We start from the raw sequence: 24,085 nt of genomic DNA, 5'->3' as shown, positions 1-24,085 counted from the left end.
CCAATAATGAAGGATTATTTGTCTCTTAATATATATCACTGTAAATACGTTTGTGTGCCACTGTGTTATTGTATATTTGTTTCTATGTTTTTCTTCATGCTTGGTGGCCGGGTCGTCATCGTATATAGAACAACTGGATCTGTATTGACCTACCTGGTAGAATGAAGGTGGAATCAATGAACAAACTGATAAGATGGTGTTGCTTTGCGAGCAGCCACACAGTCATGTTGCCGCACAGTGAGAAGATCCACGGGGCCTGACTGACTGGAGTTTGCATGTTCTTCCTGGAGGTTTTCCCCGTGGCCTCCTGATGGACTGGAGTCAGCTGGTGTCTGCAAACACAGAGGCAGACAGTCAGACTGGATGTATGGTGAAGACTGTGTGTGTGTGTGTGTGTGTGTGTGTGCGTGTGTGCGTGTGTGTGTGTGTGTGTGTTCAGTGCAGATGGAGACTATGTGCCAAGTGGAAGTGATATATTTCTCAGACTCTACACAGCTATAGCGTGGGTGGCAGAAACATGGAACTTTTTTTATTTTCTTACCTCAAACCTCACAATGCTCCTGCGATTCATCCAACACTGATCCAGCCTTCACTCCTCACATGATACAGTGATTCTAACAATCACACCCCGTGCTAACAAACAACGGCATCGAAAACAAAACTTGTGCCGAGGAGCAGTTTACTGTCGGGCTACTTTTCTTCAAACTGTGGCCACGTTTACAGTAATAGCGACCACTTCACTGACCCGGGAAACAACGGGCGACATTGTGTGGCTAAAGGCCTGTTTACCTTCGGGTCGAGGAACTCCTCCGTCTGTGAGGTCAGATAAACCTCTTTTTCAAATCTGTTTTTGTATCAGAGCTGTGAGCTCCTATAAAGGAGTTATTGTTCTCTAGATTTCATAATGGGAAAACAAATGTGTGTGTGTGAGTGTGTGTGTGTGTGTGTGTGTGTGTGTGTGTGTGTGTGTGTGTGTGTGTGTGTGTGTGTGTGTGTGTGTGTGTGTGTGTGTGTGTGTGTGTGTGTGTGTGTGTGTGTGTGTGTGTGTTTGTGATTCTGCATGGCTGCAACAAATAATGTTAGGAAATCAAAACCATTTCTTCATTTCAGAGTCGAAGCCTCTGTGATGAGCAGAGTTGTGCAATTTTCTGAAAACATGAACTTGATTAGAGTTTCTAGTTATAATCTGCTGGTTTGTGCAATAAGAGAGTGAGAAGTGACACATTACTCACTCCAACAAGGCGTGTTGATCATGACGATGAAACAACAGCCGTTTCATTGGAGCGTTTCTGTGAAACATTGATTTCTGGCCGACGGTACATCAACAGTTTGGCTCTGAAGTCAGAATGAAATAGAGTCAAGAAGTAAAGACAGTGAGAAGAGGCAGCAGCAGAAATGATCAGGCAGGTTTATTGGAAGGAAAATATTGTTTCTGTTGTGCTGCTGAAACATTTCAATGCGGGCTGAATCGTTTCCCCCTCCGGTAGTGATGATGTACAAGACAGACACTTCTATACTTCTACACGGCTGGACTGCAGCACGATGCAACGTTTCACTGACTGTCGGGCTTTTGTCATGTGCATGTTAAAAAAACAACAATTTCTGTACAAACTTCTGTAAAGTGTTGTGAAACTTGGTGAAAGCATGTGGCATCATTGTGTTATTTAGTGTTTACATGTAAGCTCTGTAGTTTAGATGGTGATACGACTTCACTCGACTCGACACCGTATGGTAAATATGCACATTTACACAAAATGTGATGTCATTTCTTCCAGTATTTCTAAAAACAGCCAGAAGAAAGAAAAACGATCAGCACTCTGCTGAAAAAGGAAGGCAGACGAATCATGGCAGGTTTGAACGATGAGTTCCAGGAAATGTGTGAAGACATTTGCTTGTCTTCTGTTACACCGGCAGTGGTGGTGAAACTCCAAAACTTACATTTGCGTGAACCAAACAGGATTACGAGTGACATAATAATACAATCACAATTATCACAATGTTTGTTTTTGTAATATTTTATTTATAAAAGCCGCCCATTTCCAACAGTAACCAGTTTGCATTGACCATTAACTCTTTCGCCAAATACTGTAGTGGAATATAAATACAATGAAAAACGTAGAAAATTATAACTTACAATCAAAAATTATACTTTTCTTACCACAATCCAAGATTTATTGCATTTCGCACAACAAGTAGCGCTGTGTGATTCCTGATACTACTAGTACCGCTAGTTGAAATGGTAGTAATCAATTCCTTCTTTCAGCTGCAAAGAGTTGAGATTTTCCTCCAGAACACCTCCCGTCATGTCCTGTAAACAGAAACAACAAAACATCACAGAAAGACGAGAATTATGAGAAAACATCAAATATTAGCTTTACGTTTTCAAGCGATATCAAGTTGTTCGGAGAAACGTGAGCAAGGCTCCTGCAGAAACAGAAAACAATGATAACCTTCAGCTTTCATGGTTTCCAATGGATGGTACTGACAATCTGATAAAGATACATCTCATCATTTCTTTTTTAGTTCTATAATACTTAGCCACCATTTACGCGACAACGTTTGAATTGAAAATGCATCAATTTTACATTTTGGTTTTAGAAAAGTTTTATGTTTCCACTGCAACGTTTTGAAAACGATGTTCGTTTGCACTGAAATGCCAGTAACACTGAAAACGATGTAGTTTTCATTTTGGGCCACTAGTGGGTGCTGTTGGTTGTTGTTGTAATGGAACCACACACACATGCAGTAGAGAACAATACACTCTAAACATTAAGAATGAGAGACCACGGACATTCTAGTGGACATACGACCAAGTTGGATTGTTATTACAGTGACTGTCAAAATAAAACTACCAAGTCCCAGGAGAATATGAACTGGGAGTCATGACACGCTGGAGGAGACCTTGTTGTTATTGTCCAGCTACTGAGCATGTGCAGAACTACTAGTCACTACGGCTGTGATGTGCCTGAGCAGTAGCCTTGTTTTTTTCCATCTCCATGGGGGTGGAGCCTGAGCATTTTCACAAAGTTGTGCTTCCCGCTGCTTACTTGGAGACAAGAGTTGGACCCGGTTTCTCTAAAAGTTGCATTTTCAGTGACAGAGTGCCGCTGTCGTGTAACCAGAACACCCAAAAAGTAACAAGAGTTTTGTTTTATTCACGTTTACGTTTCCTAAACGGGGCCTTATTCAGGCCACGTCCATACAAATTTTAACAGTAGGTCTTTTTTTCTGTATTTCTAATCTGTGCAAGAGTTCAGAGTGAAAGAAAATAGAACTCCAACACGGAGGCTTATTTAAAAAAAACAACCCAACTAAAAGTCAAGGCCATTACTTATAAAAGACACATTTCCATCAATTTGAGGCTTTTGGCTTTGAAATGAAGGTAATTTTCTGTCCTCGGACTTCTTTCTGCTGGGTGTTGTTTGGATACGCCAAAGTTAAGCCAAAGGTTAGACAAAGACTGACGATACTCAGACTCACCTCCAGAAAATCAGAGTCAATCAAAGCCAACGAGAAAAGTTCAAATAAATATATCTGCTGCTTATAATTTAAAATAATTTCAATATAATTCGACGAAAAATGTGTGATTGGGTCCAGGTGTGTGTGTGTGTGTGTGTGTGTGTGTGTGTGTGTGTGTGTGTGTGTGTTAGAAAGCTCATGATTGAGTCCAGGTCCCTAATTGCTTCTACAGTTTCCCCCTAATTGGGCAGTTTAGTGGAGCCCTTAGGTGGAGTTACTAGATGTGAATCTGGCTGTGTGATAGCGAGAGATTCGAGCAGTGTGAGTGTGTCATTACTCACTAATCTCACCGAATTTACCACCATCACAGTCGGCGTGAGCGCTGCCAGCGCCGTGCAACAGAAAATCTAACTGAAACCAACAAATATGTGAGTAAGTGAACGTGATCATGTGCTCGGAGACGAGGCTGCTGCCCGTTTCCTGCCAGCTCCCTCGGTGTCCTGACCGGCCGGGCACACGCCCTGGCTCATTATGTTGTTAACTGCCATGACCTGAGGGACAGACGGTCAGAAACAAGCTCACCAGCTTCACACAGATGATGAAGGGCGCAGTGGCGTCGGTGTAGTGCAGAATGGGGATTTTAGGCTTCGGTCTTTCCTGGAGGAAAAACAATGAAAAGTCATTTACAATAATTGGAATTCATTGGAGTGAGATAAATCACACTTTTGAGACGACATTTGTCGTTTCCTCAGGAATCTCACCTTGGATTCCTCGTATGTGTAGAAGCCTTTGTGGATCTTGTTCTCGTCTACATCACAGAAGGCTTTGACCTGACGAACGCAGCAAAAACACCCTGAATGTTGGCACGTCACAGTGTGTTATCGACCAAGAGGTACAAACAGGCTTATGTCACGTCTCCAGATAACGTACCTTCTTCTGATTGGCGGGGCTGAGGCTGCGGTACAGCTTCCGACCCTGTTTCCCAGCGTTCCATATCGTGACGTTCTCCCAGCGACCGAGAAGCCGCTCCTGCAGGAAGTCCACTCGCAGCCTCCAGATCGTCTCCCTGAACACAGACAGACGTGATCACAACGGTTGATGCATATGCTTCACTTTTTTTAAGATTTGATGAGTTGTTGTGACAACTGGAGTGTTTACCTGCAAATTAATTTGATCTGACCCTTGGGGCAAATATTTATTTAGTTTGTGGAGCATTATCTCTACTTTAAGAATCCATTTCTACTCTAGATAGAAACTATTTTGCTGCCTTTTATTTAAAGGGGACAGATCATGCAAAATTCATTTTCTAGTGTTTTTCCTACAGTAATATGCGTCCCCATCCAGAAGTGAAGAAAGTCTGTCGTTTCTTTCTCTGGCTTGTTTAGTTTTTTCTAAAGTGTGTGCTCCAATGAGAGAGTAGGAAAGCAAACTCTGTGTAGCGTCACCAGGGTTTTTGTCGCCAAACCCCATCCAGGTAGACCCTCCCGTTGACCCGCCCACCACCAGGCAGCTCCTCGCTACCGCTGCAGGTAACAAACAAGGTGAAGATACGAGCAAAACACACCAGATGCACCGTTATCAACTGTATCAACGAGCAGAGGAGTCGATGTTTACTGCCTTCGTCTGAGCCTGTGAGGACCCAGTGGATTCATTTTATTTTTGATGGGACTCTACCAACAAGACTTCCCAAAGTTTTATATGTCGCTCTCAGCACTTCATGGAGGAGTGCTTTCATAACATCGACCAGAACAACCCTGGATATGCTGCAAAACTTCTAATAAAGCTTGGGTCTGTACCAACTATCTGTGACTCTACTGCAAATGTGGGGACTGTAAGTAAAATATTCTGATTTATATGATTTTATATTACTTTTCGAAGCACCAGGCTGGTTAGTTTGCGACACCTGCGGCCAGTTTTTGTTTTGTTTGTTTATTGTGAGGTATTGTTCATGTCTGTAAAGTCGTGCCGATAGAGACTGCAGATCAAATGTAGGCTGTGCAGAGTCTGAGGTCTGTGTATGGGCTTGATAATTATGAGGTGATCGTTTTATTTATTTCTATGATTTAATGGGGGCTCAGGATAGGCTCCTGTCCGCTACTAATTATGTCATTGGTAAAGGCTAATCAAATTATCCGATCTCAGAGTGGCATGCACATAGTTAGATAAGTGCAAAGTCACTCAGGCTGGTCTGAATAGACATTTATTTGCTGTTAAAACATCACATTTCTTTGAAAAGAAAATATTCAGTGCAGCTAATTAACATATTCAGACACACAATATGTTTTACTAACCATTCTGAAACGTCAATAGAATGTAAACAATAGCAAATGGCATCGGGAGAGGAAGTACTTCCTCCTCTTCCCAAGATGGGCATGTGTGGGCGGAGCCAGTCCAGCTCACACATACACAGCAGATTCTGAATGCAGCTCCTATGATCAAATATTCAAATGGAGGAAAATCAAGGAAAATATGGATTTGGGGAAAAAAAACTTTAAATATGTTTTTGGACCAAGGAGACCATGTGAAAGTGTTGAAAAGCTGGAGAATATGACCCATTTGAAAACACTTGAACCGAAGTGCAGGACATAAATAGGCGTAAAAATCTAAAAACTTGAGGTGCCATCAGAAAAAAAACAATAAAATGGCAACAAATAAAAAAAGGAGCAGAAGCCAAGGAATAACAACTGGTTTTAAAAATACAATGAATTCAACTGAAATCTTTGGAGGGATTTATTTGCAATTTATCCATTACGTTAGACTCATAATGTTCTTCACTGTTTTCCACATGCAGGTTTGTTTTCTTCAAGAGGCCAAAAGTTGAAAGTTGGATCCATGTTGGAGTGTAAAAAAAAAAAGAAGGGTTATTTGTAATTAATAATCAAAAGCAATGCGGTAAAACCCTGGCCCTATTTTCGAGTGAAATTCTTATTTCACTCGATATTATTAAAGTCACTGCATTTATGAAGAGAAACAGGCCAAACGAATGGAGACTTAGACGGAATCACCTGCTCCTCCTCTTAACTCTCGCCCTTAGTGAACAAAGAGAGGAGCTCATGTCAGGTCATTTACAGGAAGCACCACGCTCTCGTCTTTGGACGTGAGCTTTATACTGAGACAAGCTGTGGGCCTCACACTGCAAACAAACCCGGACGCGGCCGCAGCGCCGAGCCCGGGTGGTCTTAATGCTTTCTCTACGCAGGCTTTGATTCTGAGACATGGCGGCAACATGGAAGAGATTTACAACGCGCATACCTTCCACTCACATTTCCAAACAAGCAGAAAACTTCTCATCTCAGTTTTTCTTTGGTACCGTGTTTCAAAAAGACACGTCCCACCCAACTCACGGGCCGACAATGTTCACATTTACGTACTTGCATGAGACAGAAATGAGACGATGCTTTTTGTTTGACGAAAGACAGGAAGTAGTCGCGTGGACGACAAAGAGTGCGGGAGAGTGGGAAGAAAACATAATCTCAAAATAGAGCTCCAGAAATACACAGATGACAGATGAAGACGGAGAGGAGGAAGATCGGTGAAGGGGTGCGTCAACACTGGCAGATATACGAGTGGTGGAGGGAGGTGAGTGAGGAAGGAAGGAAAAAGGAAAAGTGGGAGGGATAACAGGAAAGAGGGGATGAAAGGTGGGAGTTTAAAGCAGGAAAGACCTTTGGTGTGCTCATTTACACACACGCACACGCACACACACACACACAGTACAAGTACATTCAACAGCAGGAATGTCATCTTCACCACCAACAATGTCAAACTCTTCTCACTATGAGATCAGATCCTTCGCCCAGCAAATACTCCACATTCTTCCCAGAGAAGAAAACGGGTTGAAAATCCTCATTCAGACGCTGGGAAAGCCAGTGGAATTTCAAAAACAGAGATAATCTCAAGATTCCCACAACATGTGTCCGAGTGTGAGAAACGGTGGCGGGAAGCCTGTGGGCAGCTGTGAGTAGGTGGAGGATCATCATCACTATGTCCAAGTGTGTGCGTTCACACTCTCTATACTTGTGGGGACGTGACCCAGACCAACTCGTATCACAGTAGAGACAAACACGGAAATACACTGAGGTTAGACTCAAGTCAGGTGACAGTTAAATGTAATTTAATGTCATGTCCCCGTAAAGCATGGAGATAGTGTGTGTGTGTGTGTGTGTGTGTGTGTGTGTGTGTGTGTGTGTGTGTGTGTGTGTGTGTGTGTGTGTGTGTGTGTGTGTGTGTGAGAGAGAGAGAGAGAGAGAGACTGAAGTTATACAGTAAAACTGACTCTGTGACTGAGAGAGTGGCAGCCTTCTCATGGTATCGATAAACCAGCAGGCACTCGTCCACCCTGGTCAGACCTCCTCCACGACGAAGACTCTGGTAGAAGAAGAGCAGATCCTCTGGGACTCCCTGCAGACAAACATCAATAGTAAGTGTACGTTGTAAAAAAAACCCCATTCATTTCAATACACACCATCACAATTGCACATCATCAGAATTGTTGCTCCTCTTAGATTCATGAAATTTAGAGAAAAACAGTCATCAAACTGACGTGTTTCATTTTGAAGCAGAACATTTATGAAAATTAACAAACAAGATCTTTTTAGTTGGGACACATTAGGATTAGGGATGGCGCTCGATTCTGCTGAAGGATTCGGTTCTTTATCGATTCTCATTTGGAAATGAAACCTGCAGTATTAACATCACGGCTCACGGTGCCGCTGCTCCTGGGTTGAGATTCACTCCCGAGCGGATCAAAAACAAGACGTTCATTCAAAGTTGTTGCTGCTGTGTGCAAATGTTTCTGCACGGTGGTCGTTATTCCCCCTCTTTGATGAAATATCCACTTTACAAGTAGTGCAAGTTGCCCTGTTGTCGCCGTTTCTCCTGAAATGGAACTAAACTTTCGAGCGTTTGTGCCACTTGGGCGCCATGTTTCCTGCCGGCTGCAATGGTGAATGACGTCATTTGCGCCCACTGGAATCGATAAGAGAATCGTTTGTCAAATTGACAAACGATTCCAAGGAATTGAAACAATTTTTCGATTTCCATCCCTCATTAGGACTCAGTTTGTTGAACACTTTGAGTGTGAACCTTCACCTTGCCTCCCTCGTCAAAGGGGCCGACCTCCTGGAACCATTTTCTGGAGCAAAACCACGTTGGCATGACGACTGTGGGCCCGTGAGAAGTATAAACCTGAAACACAAAAACATTTCAACATCAAGTGGTTTATTAAAAGTGTGTGTGTGTGTGTGTGTGTGTGTGTGTGTGTGTGTGTGTGTGTGTGTGTGTGTGTGTGTGTGTGTGTGTGTGTGTGTGTGTGTGTGTGTGTGTGTGTGTGTGTGTGTGTGATAATTTAAGCAGTAAAACACAGCATTATAATCTATAACTAACTAGAACTCTAAATCGTTGTGTTTGTTATAGAGCAACAAAGTATTAATATATCATTAAGAAGTCCACCTTTAATGAACCGTCCTCTCTTCTCTGAATACAAACATGAAATTTGGATAAAACACAGGAATTCAGACAATTCACCATTTACACACTTGCATTAGAACATACAGACCACAGTGGATGTTTATTAGACTATTTACATCTACAAAAGCACAAAACATTCGGCCAAATAAGAAAATATATAGTAGGCTAGTTTAATGGTCAGAATAACGTCTAATGTAGAAATGATCTTGAGTGTAGACCCATTCCTACATCTGTGCAGTAACCCTGATCACCTGAACTGACTCACCACATAATACAGACTAAAGTGCGCCCCTGGTGGTCAAATAAACGTATTGCAGTTAATCGAATAATTTCTCACAGTTAGAAAATGTCATCATGCAGGAGGTTTGGACTCTCTGGCGGGCCGGTTCTGACCTGCGGGCCGTATGTCTGATACCGCTGCTCTATACTAACGAAGTCCTGCACAATAAATTGTTTGTAATTTTAACACTGAAAGTTGGCAGCTTTACTATATTTAGTTTTTAAAACAGTATTTATTTAGCCACTTCTGTGGTCTGTGATGAAGTAGCTTCATTCACCGAGGGGAGATGAACTTCATCCTCCTGTGGTGAAAATGATGAACCCTCTCAACACACTCTGACAAAACACTGATAGTGGGAGGAGACCTCAACATCGCCTTCAATCAACAAGTAGACAGAGTTAGTAAAGCAGCAAACACCCGACACTGGGAATCTACAGACATAGTCCAGCAGTACATGAGTGACTATGGTCTTTGCGACGCCTGGCGCACCTCTCATCCCACTCTTAAAGAGTACACCTTCTACTCAGCAGTGCACCAATCTTATTCGCGCTTAGATTACTTTCTGGTGAGTAAATCAGTGATTAAAGACATCTTGGACACACAGATTCACCCCATTACTATCAGTGACCATGCACCTGTCACTATGACAGTTACTAATAGAACAATCACCCCTCCTATTAGACAGTGGAGATTTAACACGTCACTGCTTAAGGATCCAGATTTCCTCACATTCTTTAAAAAACAATGGACAATCTTTTTAGAAACAAATGACCTGCCTGGTGTCTCTCCCTGCGTCCTCTGGGAGACGGCTAAAGTTGTCATGAGAGGTAAAATCATTTCTTACTCCTCATACAAGACCAAAAGAGAAAAAAAAAAGGAGAAAGAACTGGAAGATAAAATCAAAACCATGGAAACAGCTCATGCTGCCTGCAAAGACGACAGCCTATTAATGGAACTAAGAAAATTTAAAATAGAGTTGAACAAAATAATTGAACATAAAACACAATTTCAACTGCAGAGACTACGCTGGGAGAACTTTGAACATGGTAATAAATCCAGCAAACTTTTAGCCAATCAGTTAAAACGAAATAAAGAAAAATGTACAATCCCCTCAGTCCAAACTCAAAATGGTAAAATCACTTTTAACCCACAAGAAATAAACAATACTTTCAGAGAATTCTACAAAAAACTTTACTCTTCACAAATTGATCCTTCACAATCTGAAATAGAGAGCTTTCTGAGCACAGTCAACCTCCCAAAATTAAAAGAAGAACAGATCCAAGGTCTAGAAGCTTCCATCTCAGTAGAAGAACTGCAGGAAGCTCTCCAGCACATGCCTGATGGTAAAGCTCCAGGACCTGATGGATACCCCACTGAATTTTACAAAGAATTATGGTCTTTACTCTCACCTATTTTTTTCAGAATAATTGAGGAAATTAAAGAATCTTCAACTCTCCCCCAACATATGAACTGTGCAAATATCAGTCTTCTTCTAAAACCGGATAAAGATCCCACACTACCATCTAGCTATCGGCCGATATCACTAATCAATGTAGATCTTAAAATAATTAGTAAAACATTAGCAAGCAGACTGGAAAAAATCACACCTCACATCATACACCCAGATCAAACTGGGTTTATTAAAGGACGACACTCCACTAATAATACACGTAGATTAATTAATCTTATAGACCACTGCCACCACAATAAACAAAAAGCCATTATCACCTCCTTAGATGCAGAAAAAGCCTTTGATAGGGTAAATTGGAAATTTCTACTTGCTACACTACGGAAATTTGGATTTAGAGAATATTACCTTTCCTGGATAAAAATACTGTATACCTCACCCAGTGCCTGTGTTAAAACCAATGACCAAATGTCCTCAAGGTTCAATCTTGAGAGAGGCACCCGACAGGGGTGTCCACTCTCACCATCTCTCTTTGCAATTTTCATCGAACCACTAGCAGCAGCCATCAGACAGAATAATAACATAAAAGGAATACGAACAGCAAATATAACACATAAAATATGTCTCTATGCGGATGATGTGCTAATTTTCCTGCAAAACGCACAGACCTCTCTTCCAGAAACAATAGGGTTGATAGACAGATTCTCCTCAATCTCAGAATATTCTATAAATTGGAACAAATCAGTAGTCTTGCCTATCAACTCTATTTTTCAGCACACACCTAACACCCCACTAAAACCAGGGAACATCAAATATCTCGGCATTAACGTCTCAGCCAAACTCTCAGACTTGGTACACTTAAACTACACCCCCCTTATTAAAGCAATAGAGGAGGACCTCACTCGATGGAGGACACTCCCAATTTCACTTATGGGGAGAGTAGCAACAATCAAAATGATGATCTTGCCTAAAATTAACTACATCTTCTCAATGATCCCAGCAAAACCACCAAAAACCTGGTTTAACACTCTTGATTCTCATGTCTCAAAATTCTTATGGAAAAATAAACCATCACGTATAAGTTTAAAAACACTCCAGAACACCAAGGACCAAGGTGGTTTAGAACTCCCAAATTTTTATAATTATTATCTGGCCAATAAACTACTTTATGTTGTAAAATGGATCAATCAGAAACCCCTAGATGAAGGCTGGCTAGACGTTGAAAAAACATTCTGTGAAGATCTCCAAGTCAGAGATCTTCCCTTCTTCAGTCCTGTCATCAAAAAGCACAGCTGCTTCAAAAGCATCAATATAAACACGTCGCTGACAGCTTGGTGGGAATTTCTTAAAATAAATGGATCTACACTCATTCCCTGCAAACTCACACCCATCTGGAACAATCCCGACATCCTGCAAAGAAAAAAACCAATAAACTTCCCAAGATGGCAAAATAAAGGAATAAGACACTTAGAACAACTTATCTCCAATAACTCTTTTATTCCATTTAATGAGCTAATAGAAACATATGGTATCAGTCAAAACAACTATCTGGAATATCTTCAGCTTAAGTCAATAATACAAACTAAGTTCAAACTAGAACAGATTAACTTGAACTTACCTCAGACAGTGACAAACCTCCTGAAGATCTCAGCACCTAAACCTCTTTCTAAAATTATCTCAATCCTGTCAGGTTCAAATATCTCAATATCCCTTCCCACGTTCAAATGGGAAGAAGATCTCAACATCAACAGAGACCCAACGTTTTGGTCAGAAATCTGTACAAATACATTCAAAATGAGCAAAAACCCCAATATACAGCTCATACAATACAAGATCCTTCACAGAGTTCATTACACGGGACAAAGGATATTCAAGATGGGGCTCACTCCCACTAACATATGTTCAAACTGCACAGGTGATCTCCCAGATACTTATCTACACGCACTTTGGCTGTGTACGCCAGTCCAAACCTTCTGGCAAAAGATTTGTGAAGATTTATCGTTATGCCTGGGCCACCCTATTCCAGTCTCACCTTCACTTTGCTTGTTAGGAGATCTCACAGAAATTAAAAGAGAAAAAAATGAGTCCTGCATGCTCCTGGTTTCCCTAAGCGTCGCAAAAAAGGCGATCCTCATGAACTGGAAATCCAAAAGTAATTTGAATATAAAGTTATTTAAAAACTTACTTCTAGACCACATCACATTGGAGAGAATGTCTGCTTGTAGGAAAAATCATTTGACAGAATTTGAGTCCACATGGTCCCCAATAATTAAATACACCATGTAGCCCTGTGGGGGGGGGTAGTGGCTCCACCCCGGGGCTCTGGGGACCGTCCGTGGCTGGGGCGTCGTGGCTTTGGTGGTTGGTGGCTCTGTGGGCTCGGGGGTGTCCTGGCATCTATGCTGGGGGGCTACGGCCTGGCCTGGGGAGTCCTGGGCGGGGATGTGGGGGGGGCTCTGCTCTGGGCCGGGGTCGGGCCCGCTGGGGTGGGATGGGGGGGCTGGGCGTCGGGCCCCGGCTGGGCTGTCGACTGGGGGGGGGTTGGGGGCGGGTTGTCCGGGCCCTGGGGGTGCGGGGCCTCCCCCTTCCCGGTGGGGGTGCCCGCTGCGGCGCTGGGGGTGGGTCCTCCCTCTGGCCCCCTCCCCCGGTGGGGCGGGTTGGCCCCTGCTGCCGCGCTCCGGGTCTGCCTCATTCCCGGATTGGGGGGAGCGGGGTACGGGGGGGGCTCCGGGTTCTGGATGGACGGTTAACTGAGAGTGACCTCCAGGGCCTGATAGGGGTGTGCGTGTGCGTGTGCGTGTGCGTGTGCGTGTGCGTGTGCGTGTGTGTGTGGGTTGGGGTGTGTGGGCTGGGGTGTGGGGCTGTGTGGAGTGGGCGAATGAGGGGGGGTGCCCTGGCCACTGGCCTCCGGCTGGGCTCGCACTGGGCCCTGCGGGTCTCGGACTCTGCTGTCTGGCCGTTGGGTGGGGTGGGGGCTCCCTGCCCGGGTCCCCTTGCGGCGCCTTGTTTGGGGGGGTGTGGCCCCCCGGGTCCTAGGCCGGCCGCTCAGGGGGTGGGGTGGGGCAGCGCGGGGGGTCCAGCTGGGCCAAGGTCCTAGCGACGGGGGGACCCCCTCCCTCAGAACCCTCCCTGCCATACCTCACCTTATATTACCCCACAATAGGGAACAGTGGGGCGGTGCCTAGGTGGGGGGTCCAGGCTACTTAATTGCGGTCTGGGTCCTCCCCCGACTTTGCACCACCCACAATTTTAACCACACTTAGTCATGCAGGGTCTTGAGGGGGTAAGCCGCTTTCGGGGTTCTGCCGCTTGTCAGCGGTAGAACGCCCGGGCCCCGCTACCCCCCAATTTTAAACCGCACCATAGACACACACATCGCATCCACCTTTTCAAAACACAAAAACACACCCTTACATACATCCAACACACATATAGGGCAGGGGAAGGGCGGGAGACGTGGCTCCCCCCAGCACCTCCCGCTGGGGTCCCGCCCCGGCCCGGGGTGAGTGCGGCTGGAGTGCGGGGGGCGCGCTCCCTCGGGCGTGGCGCTTGTGGGGGGGCTGGGGTGCGGTGCTCCTTCTCCACTTGCTGTTGGATTGGTGGAGGTTGGGATACCGCGGTGGCCGGGAGGGGGCCCGGCCGGCGGCCTGAGGGTGCGAGAGTCATCACTCCCCCCCCCCGTTCCGTGTGTGTGTGTGTGTGTGTGTGGGTGTGTGTGTGGGTGTGGGTGTGGGTGTGGGGGTGTGGGTGTGGGTGTGGGTGTGGGGGTGGGGGTGTGGGTGTGGGTGTGTGCGGGGTGGGTCATGGGTTGGGTTTCCCAATCAAGACCCGGGGGGAGGGGTTATGGGGCGGGTGGATTATGAGGCTCCTGGGGGTGTAGAGTTGACTGTTCTCCGACCGGGGCCTGCGCCGGGCTTCGCTTTCCTGGGTCTGGGGGCGGGGCTGGTCCGGGGCGCGGCGGCTGGGGCCGTCTCTGCCTTGCCGGGTTGGGGGGGGCGGTGGGTGGGCCTGTTCCCGGGGGTGCGGTGGGACTCGCCGCCGGGGTTGGGGGGGCTCTCGGCCCGCTCGGCCCGGGGGCCCTGCTCCGGCCTTTTCTCGGCTTGGCAGCTTGGGTCGGGGCCTGGGGCCCTGTGCCCTTTGTCCTTCTCTTGTGGGCCCCTCTTGCCTGGGGGGGATTCCTCTCTGCATTCTCCGTCAGGTGCTTTTTGGGCGGGGGCGGGGCTCTCTGGGGTGGTTCGCTGGGGTCTCCCCGGGCCTGGGGGGCTTCTGTCTGCCGGGGTGGCGGTGTCCGGGCGCGGTGGCCTCGGACCCCGGGGTGTCACCACGGGTCCCCCCACAACAGTTCCGGCCACACCCAGTGGACAAGCCACACACACTCACATACACGCACACACACACACACACACTTTCACTCCTCACGAAAGGTGCTTCTGAAGTTGCTTGTTGTCTGTCATCATTTGCTCAAACTTTAAAAATCATGTTCCTCTTTTGTTGTTGCCTCTTTGTTATTTCATGTTCCTGCTTCACGTTACTGTCTAGATAGAGCTGCTCAGGCTGGTTTAATCTAGGAAATCATCTTACTGTTTAGATAGAGCTGCTCAGGCTGGTTAAATCTAGGAAATCATCTTACTGTCTAGATAGAGCTGCTCAGGCTGGTTCAATCTAATAACAGTTGGAAAGTATTTGGATGAGTGTGATTATTGCAAATAATATATGTAGCACAACAAGGACATTGTATGTTATCCCCTTCCCCCCACCCCCCTCCCCCCTCCCCCCTCGACTTTCTTCTCTCTCTTCTCTTCTCTCTCTCTTTGTGCGTTCCCCCCCGGTCGTGTACGGCAGCCATGCCAGCTTCTGACGGAGAAGGCAACAGGAGGAGACTCCAGGTCTCTCCCTGTTGCAAGACCAAAAACTGTTCTGACTCCGAAGGCTCTCAATCACATCATATTGTTGGCCCAAGCTGCCGAACAGGACAAGGGCGAAAAAAAGAAAAAAAAAAAAAAAAAAGAAAATGATGAAGCAGAAAAGGAGATACACAGACCAGAAGGCGGTATTCCCCCACGACCACCTCAGAAAACGATGGCCCGCATGTGAAAACACTTCAACAAGCTTCTTATTACACATTGAGGGGGAAACAACTGTTTTGATGACAGTGACTTCAAAACAAGGCACCCTTTGTAACAGCCAGAGTTCATAACATCGATGTCAACCAAAGTTTTAATTTGACTTCAAGAGATAAACACACCAACGAGGAAGCGATTACATCTAATCCTGAAATAAATAAAGGAGGCTCTGGAGAGCAGTGGCATGCGCTCCCGAACTGGAGTGTGTGCTTCCTGAAGTGTGCAGGGGAAGGATACAGATTCCCACCCTCCTGCTTATGATGTTTGAATAATGACTTTGTTTTGGTCTTCCCTCTTCTCTCAATACAAATTCTGTATCACACTCGAATCACATCATGGCCCCCGAGTTTCATTCTCTTTTTACAGAGTCTTGTTACACAAGAGCCCAACCCCCGTTCTGACTTCCCCTCCACCTCGCGTAGTTCCTCTCCTGTGTGTGTGTGTGTGTGTGTGTGTGTGTGTGTGTGTGTGTGTGTGTGTGTGTGTGTGTGTGTGTGTGTGTGTGTGTGTGTGTGTGTGTGTGTGTGTGTGTGTGTGTGTGTGTGTGTGTGTGGTGTGGGTGTGTGTGTGTGTGTGTGTGGTAACAGTGATGTTTTTGCACTTTCACTAAGGGTCATTCCAGGTTTATCTGCTACTTCTTCCAAACTACATCAGTCCGTGTGTGTGTGTGTGTGTGTGTGTGTGTGTGTGTGTGTGTGTGTGTGTGTGTGTGTGTGTTTTCTTGGGTAATACTAATCATCGAAATGCATTACAGATGAGGAAAATTGTGCAAAACATCTGGATTCAGCCAGTAAAACAGCTGGACAGAATCTCATTGTGTGCGTGTGCGTGTGCGTGTGTGTGTGTGTGTGTGTGTGTGTGTGTGTGTGTGTGTGTGTGTGTGTGTGTGTGTGTGTGTGTGTGTGTGTGTGTGTGTGTGTGTGTGTGTGTGTGTGTGTGTGTGTGTGGTAGTGACACAGCAGCGTTTTGCAGATGTAAGCATGAATAAGTGGAAGCAGAACGAGTTCTGGGAAAGACACTCGGAGAAGAACTGAGCCAGCGAGTGGACGTGAGCAGTCGGTAGGATAGAGGAGGGTTTGGACAACCATGTCTAATGTCCTACAGATGAACACTCAAGTGAACCAAGCAGCAACATTTGTAAATCTTTGCTTCAACCTAGTTAGAGAAACTCAGTTTCTTTATTCGGAAAGAAAGGTTCGATGATTTAATGAAAACATTTTTAAAAGACCTGGAAGCACAATGAGTGAACCTTTCGCCTGCAGAATCAACAAATGCTCTCATTCCCATGCTCCATGAAACTTAATATCATATAAATATTCAGGAATGTCTGCTCAGGAGCTGTGCAGACTCCAGCTGAGCGTCTGTGTGTGTGAGACAGACGGAGTCCAGGTCGTCTTGTATCCTTGGTGACTGGATTGTTTTTGCCAAGTCCGAAACAGCAGACGTCCATCTCTGCATAAACAGACATGCTGTACCTCCAAGGACCTTGTTTCCACAGCATCGGCTCATTTATCAGCTTATGATTTTATAATGATGCTGAATTCTGTGCGGATTGTCAACAAGCTCACTCATTTAAACTGTCCTGGAACCCATCGGTGTACGATAAGGCACATTTTGGCACATTTACATCTATATTGGGAAAACAGTGGGTTCACTGTGTTGTAAGTTTGATGTATTTTAACCATCTGTCACTGAAACACCAGCCTAGGTCTTGAGCTGTTGAGTTGAAATAAAAACCGCCGTCAGTCTAGAGAAACATTGAGGAGATTCCAGGAATGATTTAGAGTTTGTGATGGGATCCATCAGCCATAGCATTAGATCTACTGATCTAGTTAGTTGCTAGAACACATTTCATCCTGAAAGTTGATGTGACAGAAGAAGGGAAAACTATAAAAGTTTAAAGTCAATTAGTTCAGGGCCAAACTGCAGCTGTTGTGAGGCCTTCATGTCTACGGAGGGCAATGTCTATCTGGAGTACCTGGAGACCGGCTCACTGGTGAACATCTTAAGCCTCGTTTCCACAGTGCCCCTTGGTGCCGGTGCCGGTCGGGTGGGGTCGGCTATCTGTAACCAGACCCGTATCAGTGCCGCTTTTCCATTACACGGGGTTCGGTTTGAAATGTGGGCGGGGTTATGAACGGTTGTGTAATCACGCAGGATGTGACGCCATAACGGGAGGACATTTCCCAAAAAGTGACCTGATTGCTGCCGGACAACTGATTGGAAATGGCTGCTTGCTGGGAGAACAGCGGTTGTCACGGACCAATGAGCAGACGGCAGTGTTGAAGCTCTTCCCCCTCATATCCGGCACATTGTGCCTGGTACCCCAAGTGGAGGGGTAGCGAGAAAAGGTTACCAATGGTACCGGTTGGTAACGGTTCTGAGTCAGTGGAAACACACAACAACCGGTTCCGACCTGACCCGTACCGGCACCAAGGGGCACTGTGGAAACGAGGCTTTGGTGACAGTCGGGACTCTTTGGGCCTACACCACAATATTGTGTTATATTGTTCTATTTACAGATATTTACACATGGTAAAGCTCAGCCAGTGGTGCCAAAAATCCAAATGTTTGCTGCAGGACTACTTGGTAAAGAAATAGTCTTCTGAAGACCACGACGGTGTTTTTCCTCTGTATCATTACCTTTTTCCACTCGCAGCTGCTTTAACTACAAACGACCTGTTTCCTGTGCCGTGATGGTGACGGACAGAGAGGTCAGCAGTGACACGGCTGCTCTGCCTGCAGCCCGCAGTCACCGTTTCCGTGGAAACTGTGGACATCAGGTACGTATCCTGTTTGAATCCGACACGGGGACTGAAACAAACCCGTCCACATCAAAACACACGCCTAGAACGCCAATCTGTGTGGATTTACCTGCGTGACGAGCTGTTCCTGAGTGAGTGTGTTGATCCAGCGAGTGTAACGCTCTGTAGAGCCTTCCGGCACCCTCTGGACTCTACAGCCGATCAGCTATCATGAAAAACACACATCCCCTCAGTGGACCACATATTTTCTTTTGGACTCATCGGAGAAAATAAACATATTTTTTATCGGCATAGCTGCAGAGACTCGGCTGAGAGTTAAATCACGGGGCTTTGAAACACAAGCACATGTTGGGTGGATCAACAAAACACGGTTGTTTCTCATGCAATCACTCACAGCCATAATCAAAGAAAAATAATCATGATTTAATAATCAGTAAAAATAACTGCCAAAATAGTATATACAGTAAAATAAAGTCTTTGTTCAGATTGTAATTAAGTTCATTCATTCAAAATTTGGTCCAAAGTACACCCTCATAAAAACATTTCCGCCCTAATCCAGCAAATTTTCCTGCAGCCAGAGTTTCACCAGGGAATAAAGTCGAGTTCACGTCGAAAAAAAAGAGGTTAGATGATGTGAGAAAACATAAACAAAACAGAATCGGTTTATTATCAAAGTTATTCCATTTATCAGTCATAAGAGAAAGGCAGAACAAGGCAGGTTGTTTGTGCAGGGCAGCAAGCCCGCTGTCTCCACGCTGTCGCCCTCACTTCCCTCACACACACAACCTTTGACCTCTGACACGGCGGGCCAAAGAAAGCATCAACACCGGATACTCGCACTGTTCTGCCCGCCAACTGCGTGAAAGGTCTCACACGCAACAAAGCAAAATGTGAATATTTCATTTCGAGCGAGAGAGAGAAAGAAGAGATGGGGGGGAGGGGCGGGGAGGAAGTGAGAAAGCACAAAGTCAGAACTTACAGAGTTTCGGTGGAGGAGAGACGCGTCGTACTGCAGGCGAACCCTTTGTGGCATCATAATGTCATCCTACAGTGAAGAAAAACACGATTTCAAACACAAAAGTATGACAAAACTAACAATTACGTGGGCTTAGTATATTTCTAAACGGACGCAAAGAACAGTTAAAAGATTTAAGCAGAATAATTGAGGGAGGATTTTTACACATTGTCAGAATTTGGCAGTTACTAAATAAATTGCTTTAATGTTTGGTGGGAATTCCTATAATCCCAACTGGAAAATGAGGGATGAAAAACAGATATGAAAACACTCCTGAAGGAGTTAACAGATAAATAACAAGTAACAAGTGCAGGCGCGCCAGAAAGGTTGGATGGTTTCTGAGAAAGTGATTCTTCATGCACCAGAGTCCTTTTCAGTGTCTATTTGCAGACGACAGTGGCACTAACATGATGTGCATCGTTCAGCTGAAACACAAAGCGACACGGACGTCAAAAAGACGCTGTCGCTTTTCCTCAAATCAGCCTTCAGACATGTAACTGCAAGGCACCATGTCACAAGCAGAGCGGAAAACACTCTTAAAGTTTATGTATGGAAGATCAGACGCGGCTCTCGGATCATTTTTAATGTGCTCTGACAGCTCTGCTCAAGAGTGGCTGGGCTGGTGAACGTCTACAGACCGTGAATACCTTTTTAGGACAAACCAATGAGATCCAGTTTGTTTGGACTCACTACTGTAGGTGTTGTGGAAGACATGTACACACTGAAACACACACACACACACACACACACACACACACACACACACACACACACCTACCGCATCCTGAAAGCACAAGTACTCCCCGTGACTCTGAGTTATCGCCTTATTCTTTGCAAATCCAACTGAAAGACAAAAAAAAAAAAAAAAAAGGATTTTCTGTTCATGTGTCCAACATTTCCTGACTCTTCCCTTCCTGCTAAATAATTCACTTGGATACGTGCGAAAACATTTTCAATGTCTTCTGGAGAAGAGTAGTACTCTCTGTTGTTAATCAAAACAAAATCTGGCAAAGCATGTCATTTACAAAGGAACCAACAGGATCTGATTGTAGACAAAATAACTGTTATTTACAAAAGAATTCGAGGCAGTGTCTTCTGTTTTATGTTATGCTTGACAGAAAATTACAAAAGGACTTTTTTCTGACCACCACCTTAAAATGGGTGATGTAATCACAACAGAGCAGCAAATGATTCAGGTTGTTTTTGCAGTTTGAGTTAAAGAACATAAATGGACTTCAGTGACGTTGCAGGAGAAATGCTGGGTAATTATTGCAGATTTCAAACCAAACAACCCCTTTGTAAAAGAACATCTTTTATAAACATAATGCATCAGATCTTAAATAATACAGATCTATTGCAAAGTCCACATCATTGTCCAGAGTGAATTCAGCACGTGGGCCAGAAAGGTTTGTGTCTCTTTTCTTTCTCACTATGCTCTTTGCCCAAACAGTTTTTTTCCCTTTCTCTGCTGTCAGCTGAGTTTTGGTGGATAAAACTGGTTTTCCTCTGGAAAAGTGACTCAAGATGATTATGTTGTTATAATGTTGGCACTATATACATTTCTACAAATTTTACTCCCATCTGATGTTTGAAATAACAATACTGAGTGATGGCCTCATGTCAGTTAGGTCAATGGGTTTAAGTTAAAAGGATTTAGGGATTTTATTTTCAAACTGTCAGGTCCCCAAACAACGTCCAGTTTTGCATTTTCAGGCTCTTCATAATTAAATATGAAACATTTTCCCAAGATTAACTTAAAATCTATGTAAACACTGTGAGATAGAGTCAAAAATGATTGACTTGTTTTTCCTTTATTCGACATGCCAGTAAAGAATGTGATTCTCCCTCTGGTGTCCCATACTGTGTGACCATTGAATATAGTGGCACATATTTGTGATATGATATTTATTTCAGCAGACACAGAGGTGCCTTTTCTTTTACGGGCATTACAAGAGACATGATATTACACTGCACCCTCACACATAAGAACATGGCAGTATTTAGGCTGGATGCAAAAATCATGCTAAATCAATATATATTGGGCTGAACCCATGGCAAGCAGCCATTTACTTAGATCATTAAAGTAAACTTTCCAAATAGATCACAACAGCTGTCTGAGCCAGGAGGGTGTCAGAGACAGAGGAGCCGTCTCCACAACAGGCCGAAGCTATCAGATGTGGTTGAATCTTCCCAAAAATTATGGATTTTTGTTTTTCAAGGAACCATCTCGCCTTTCTGATCAGCTTTTCACTCCGCCCCCAAGGATTCACAAAATAAAATAAACACTTTAAGCTGTCATCTGTGTCAACTAACCTCCTTTAGGTTGTGCAGAACTGTGACCAGATATCAGCAATGTGATGCCTCTCGCTTCTAGTTTCTCTCTCCAACTCTCCACAACGTTCCTGGAATCGTCCTGAACAATAAGAACAGGACAACTGAAGGTAAGGCAGAATGTACGTATACAGCACCATTTAGAGGTAATTATCATTCAAAATGTAACAAGGCGATTAAGAAAAGCATATAAAGGAGAATAACCACAGTAAAAACTTTATTAACATAAATGTAATAACATTAGTATAATTCATTTTGTCAATGGAAGGTCTAAGCAAATAATGTTTTTTAAAAGATGATTTTAAGCCGAATATCATTCAAACCTTTATAGACCAGAAGTAAGATTTTAGACCCGTAAAGATAAATCACGTCTCGTATATTAAAACAAATGAGTGTGACGTGTTGAAACGTAAACAAATAAACCAACATTGCTTGCGTCATCAAACACCGACAGCTCCATTGAACCGGTGAAGTCCTGATGGACGATGGCCTGCAGACACTCATCCAGCCAACACGAAGCATTGTACACTGGCATGACAATACTCTGAAGACAGGGCACACAGAAAAAAACATTACACTTGCTTTTATAATCAGCAAAACTATAAGCTCAGAAAATAACTCGACTTTAAGACGAGTGTCACTCTTTCACCCACCACGTCCACTGCGTCCCTCACCGCCTCCTCCTTCACACCGTCTGAACATGTGCGTTGTTCTTCTGCAACGCGGAGCCGCTTTGGAGGTTGAACATCCATTTTCACCCCCGTGAAACGGCTTTCTGCAAACTAAGCGTCAGATTTAGAGGAAGACTGCGAACAACGAAGCAGCGACACGTGGATAAACACGTCCTTAAACATTCGTTTTGTTGCTCGTTTCACTTCGACATCCGACAAAAGACATCAAGACATAAGAGCGTTGTGCAGATTTCATATATCATTGTATGAATTAAAAAAATTGTATGACTCAAACTCGCAGTGTGTGTTTCAGCAACTACTTCCGCAAACAAGCAGACCCGGGCGCTGATTGGCTCGTTCCAAAACACGGACGTGCGTCCGATTGGTTAAAAATCAGCGTCAATCACGTAAAACAATGACGTCAGAATAATACGCCCAGAAGAGAAGAGAAGAGAAGAGAAGAGAAGAGAAGAGAAGAGAAGAGAAGAGAAGAGAAGAGAAGAGAAGTACATTATTAATCCCAGAGGAATATTCATTGTATCATAAATTATTTACTGTGATGTTCAAAGATGAAGAAAATAAAAGTACAATTCAGTGCATGACAAACGCACAAATTAACTTTTTCAGGCGCCTATACTTTTTAATTCTAAATAAATACATTTGCTAATAACGGCGTTTATGTATCTCTAATGTGTTACAGTGGTTAACACTGTCATTTTACAGCAACAAAGCAAGGTTGGATTTTATACTGTTATGTTTGAATCATTCAGTGGGACATTTTGCTGATTAATGCTCAAATTTCCTTTCTTCTGTATGGTCAACCCTCTGACATCATACCATGAAACTATGTGGCGCTTTTCTTTTCTCTTTAGTCATGTAAAAAGAAACAAAAACATTGGATCAGTGTGTTCGTTATTTTAAATTTGGCAGCCCCAGCATTAGTGGTTTCAGAGAGGACTGAAAGACACGATGAGCTGAAACATTATTATTGAACATTGATCGTCACTATTTGGTTTCACATAACAGACTCTTTCATGCCGTAAAGATTGCTAAAGTGACTTATAATTGGGAATTTTAATCCTAATCTGCTCTCTTTTTATTGATTTCCAGAAACACTGTTAAAACCTGGATGAACATAAGCTTATTATAATGCGTATTATCCACCTCATAAACCGTTGGTCTGGAGATATTGTTAATAATTTTATAACATACACACAAACAGTCATCTTCCAACTAGAATATTGTTCAAAGAAAGTGTGTCTCATTAACTGCTTTAATGAATTATCCATGTGTATACAAATATATCCAGGTTGTTTTTACTGACAAACTAAGTTTTTAAATGGCAGCAGCATAAAACTGAGTTTAATTTAATACTTTCAGTTATTATATAAATTGGACGTCTGATTCGCTCCAGGAAGCAAAAACATCAGGGAATCAATAGACTGCGGGCAAGATGAGAAAATATTTATAGTTTGGTGGATGATTTGTGTAATGATGAGAAAATTATGCCTCAGTGTGTGGACGCTTTGGCAGGCACACACACACACACACACACACACACACA

The 24,085-nt window shown here is 44.1% G+C and overlaps 1 protein-coding gene across 2 annotated transcripts; it reads right to left on the bottom strand.

Moving 5' to 3' along the window:
* Positions 1 to 2,007: 2,007 nt before the first annotated feature.
* Positions 2,008 to 22,851, bottom strand: b3gntl1 (UDP-GlcNAc:betaGal beta-1,3-N-acetylglucosaminyltransferase-like 1). Of its 2 annotated transcripts, XM_080462969.1 has the most exons (12): positions 22,504 to 22,851; positions 22,278 to 22,394; positions 21,833 to 21,932; positions 20,298 to 20,362; positions 19,484 to 19,549; positions 18,614 to 18,709; positions 8,551 to 8,646; positions 7,736 to 7,860; positions 4,390 to 4,525; positions 4,221 to 4,289; positions 4,042 to 4,116; positions 2,008 to 2,308 (listed from the first exon to the last, which is right to left on the bottom strand). In XM_080462969.1, the coding sequence occupies exons 1-12, from the start codon at positions 22,600 to 22,602 to the stop codon at positions 2,228 to 2,230; spliced, it is 1,125 nt and encodes a 374-aa protein (XP_080319095.1). In that variant the 5' UTR covers positions 22,603 to 22,851; the 3' UTR covers positions 2,008 to 2,227. The 2 variants fall into 2 exon arrangements, with proteins under 2 accessions (XP_080319095.1, XP_080319096.1); XM_080462970.1 differs by lacking the exon at positions 18,614 to 18,709 and having other exon boundaries at positions 2,009 to 2,308.
* Positions 22,852 to 24,085: the final 1,234 nt, after the last annotated feature.

This window comes from Lipophrys pholis (genome assembly GCF_963383615.2).
Source record: "Lipophrys pholis genome assembly, chromosome: 5".
NCBI lineage: Eukaryota > Metazoa > Chordata > Actinopteri > Blenniiformes > Blenniidae > Lipophrys > Lipophrys pholis.
Note: the sequence above shows the minus strand (reverse complement) of the source record. Positions and strands in the feature narration are given on the sequence as shown.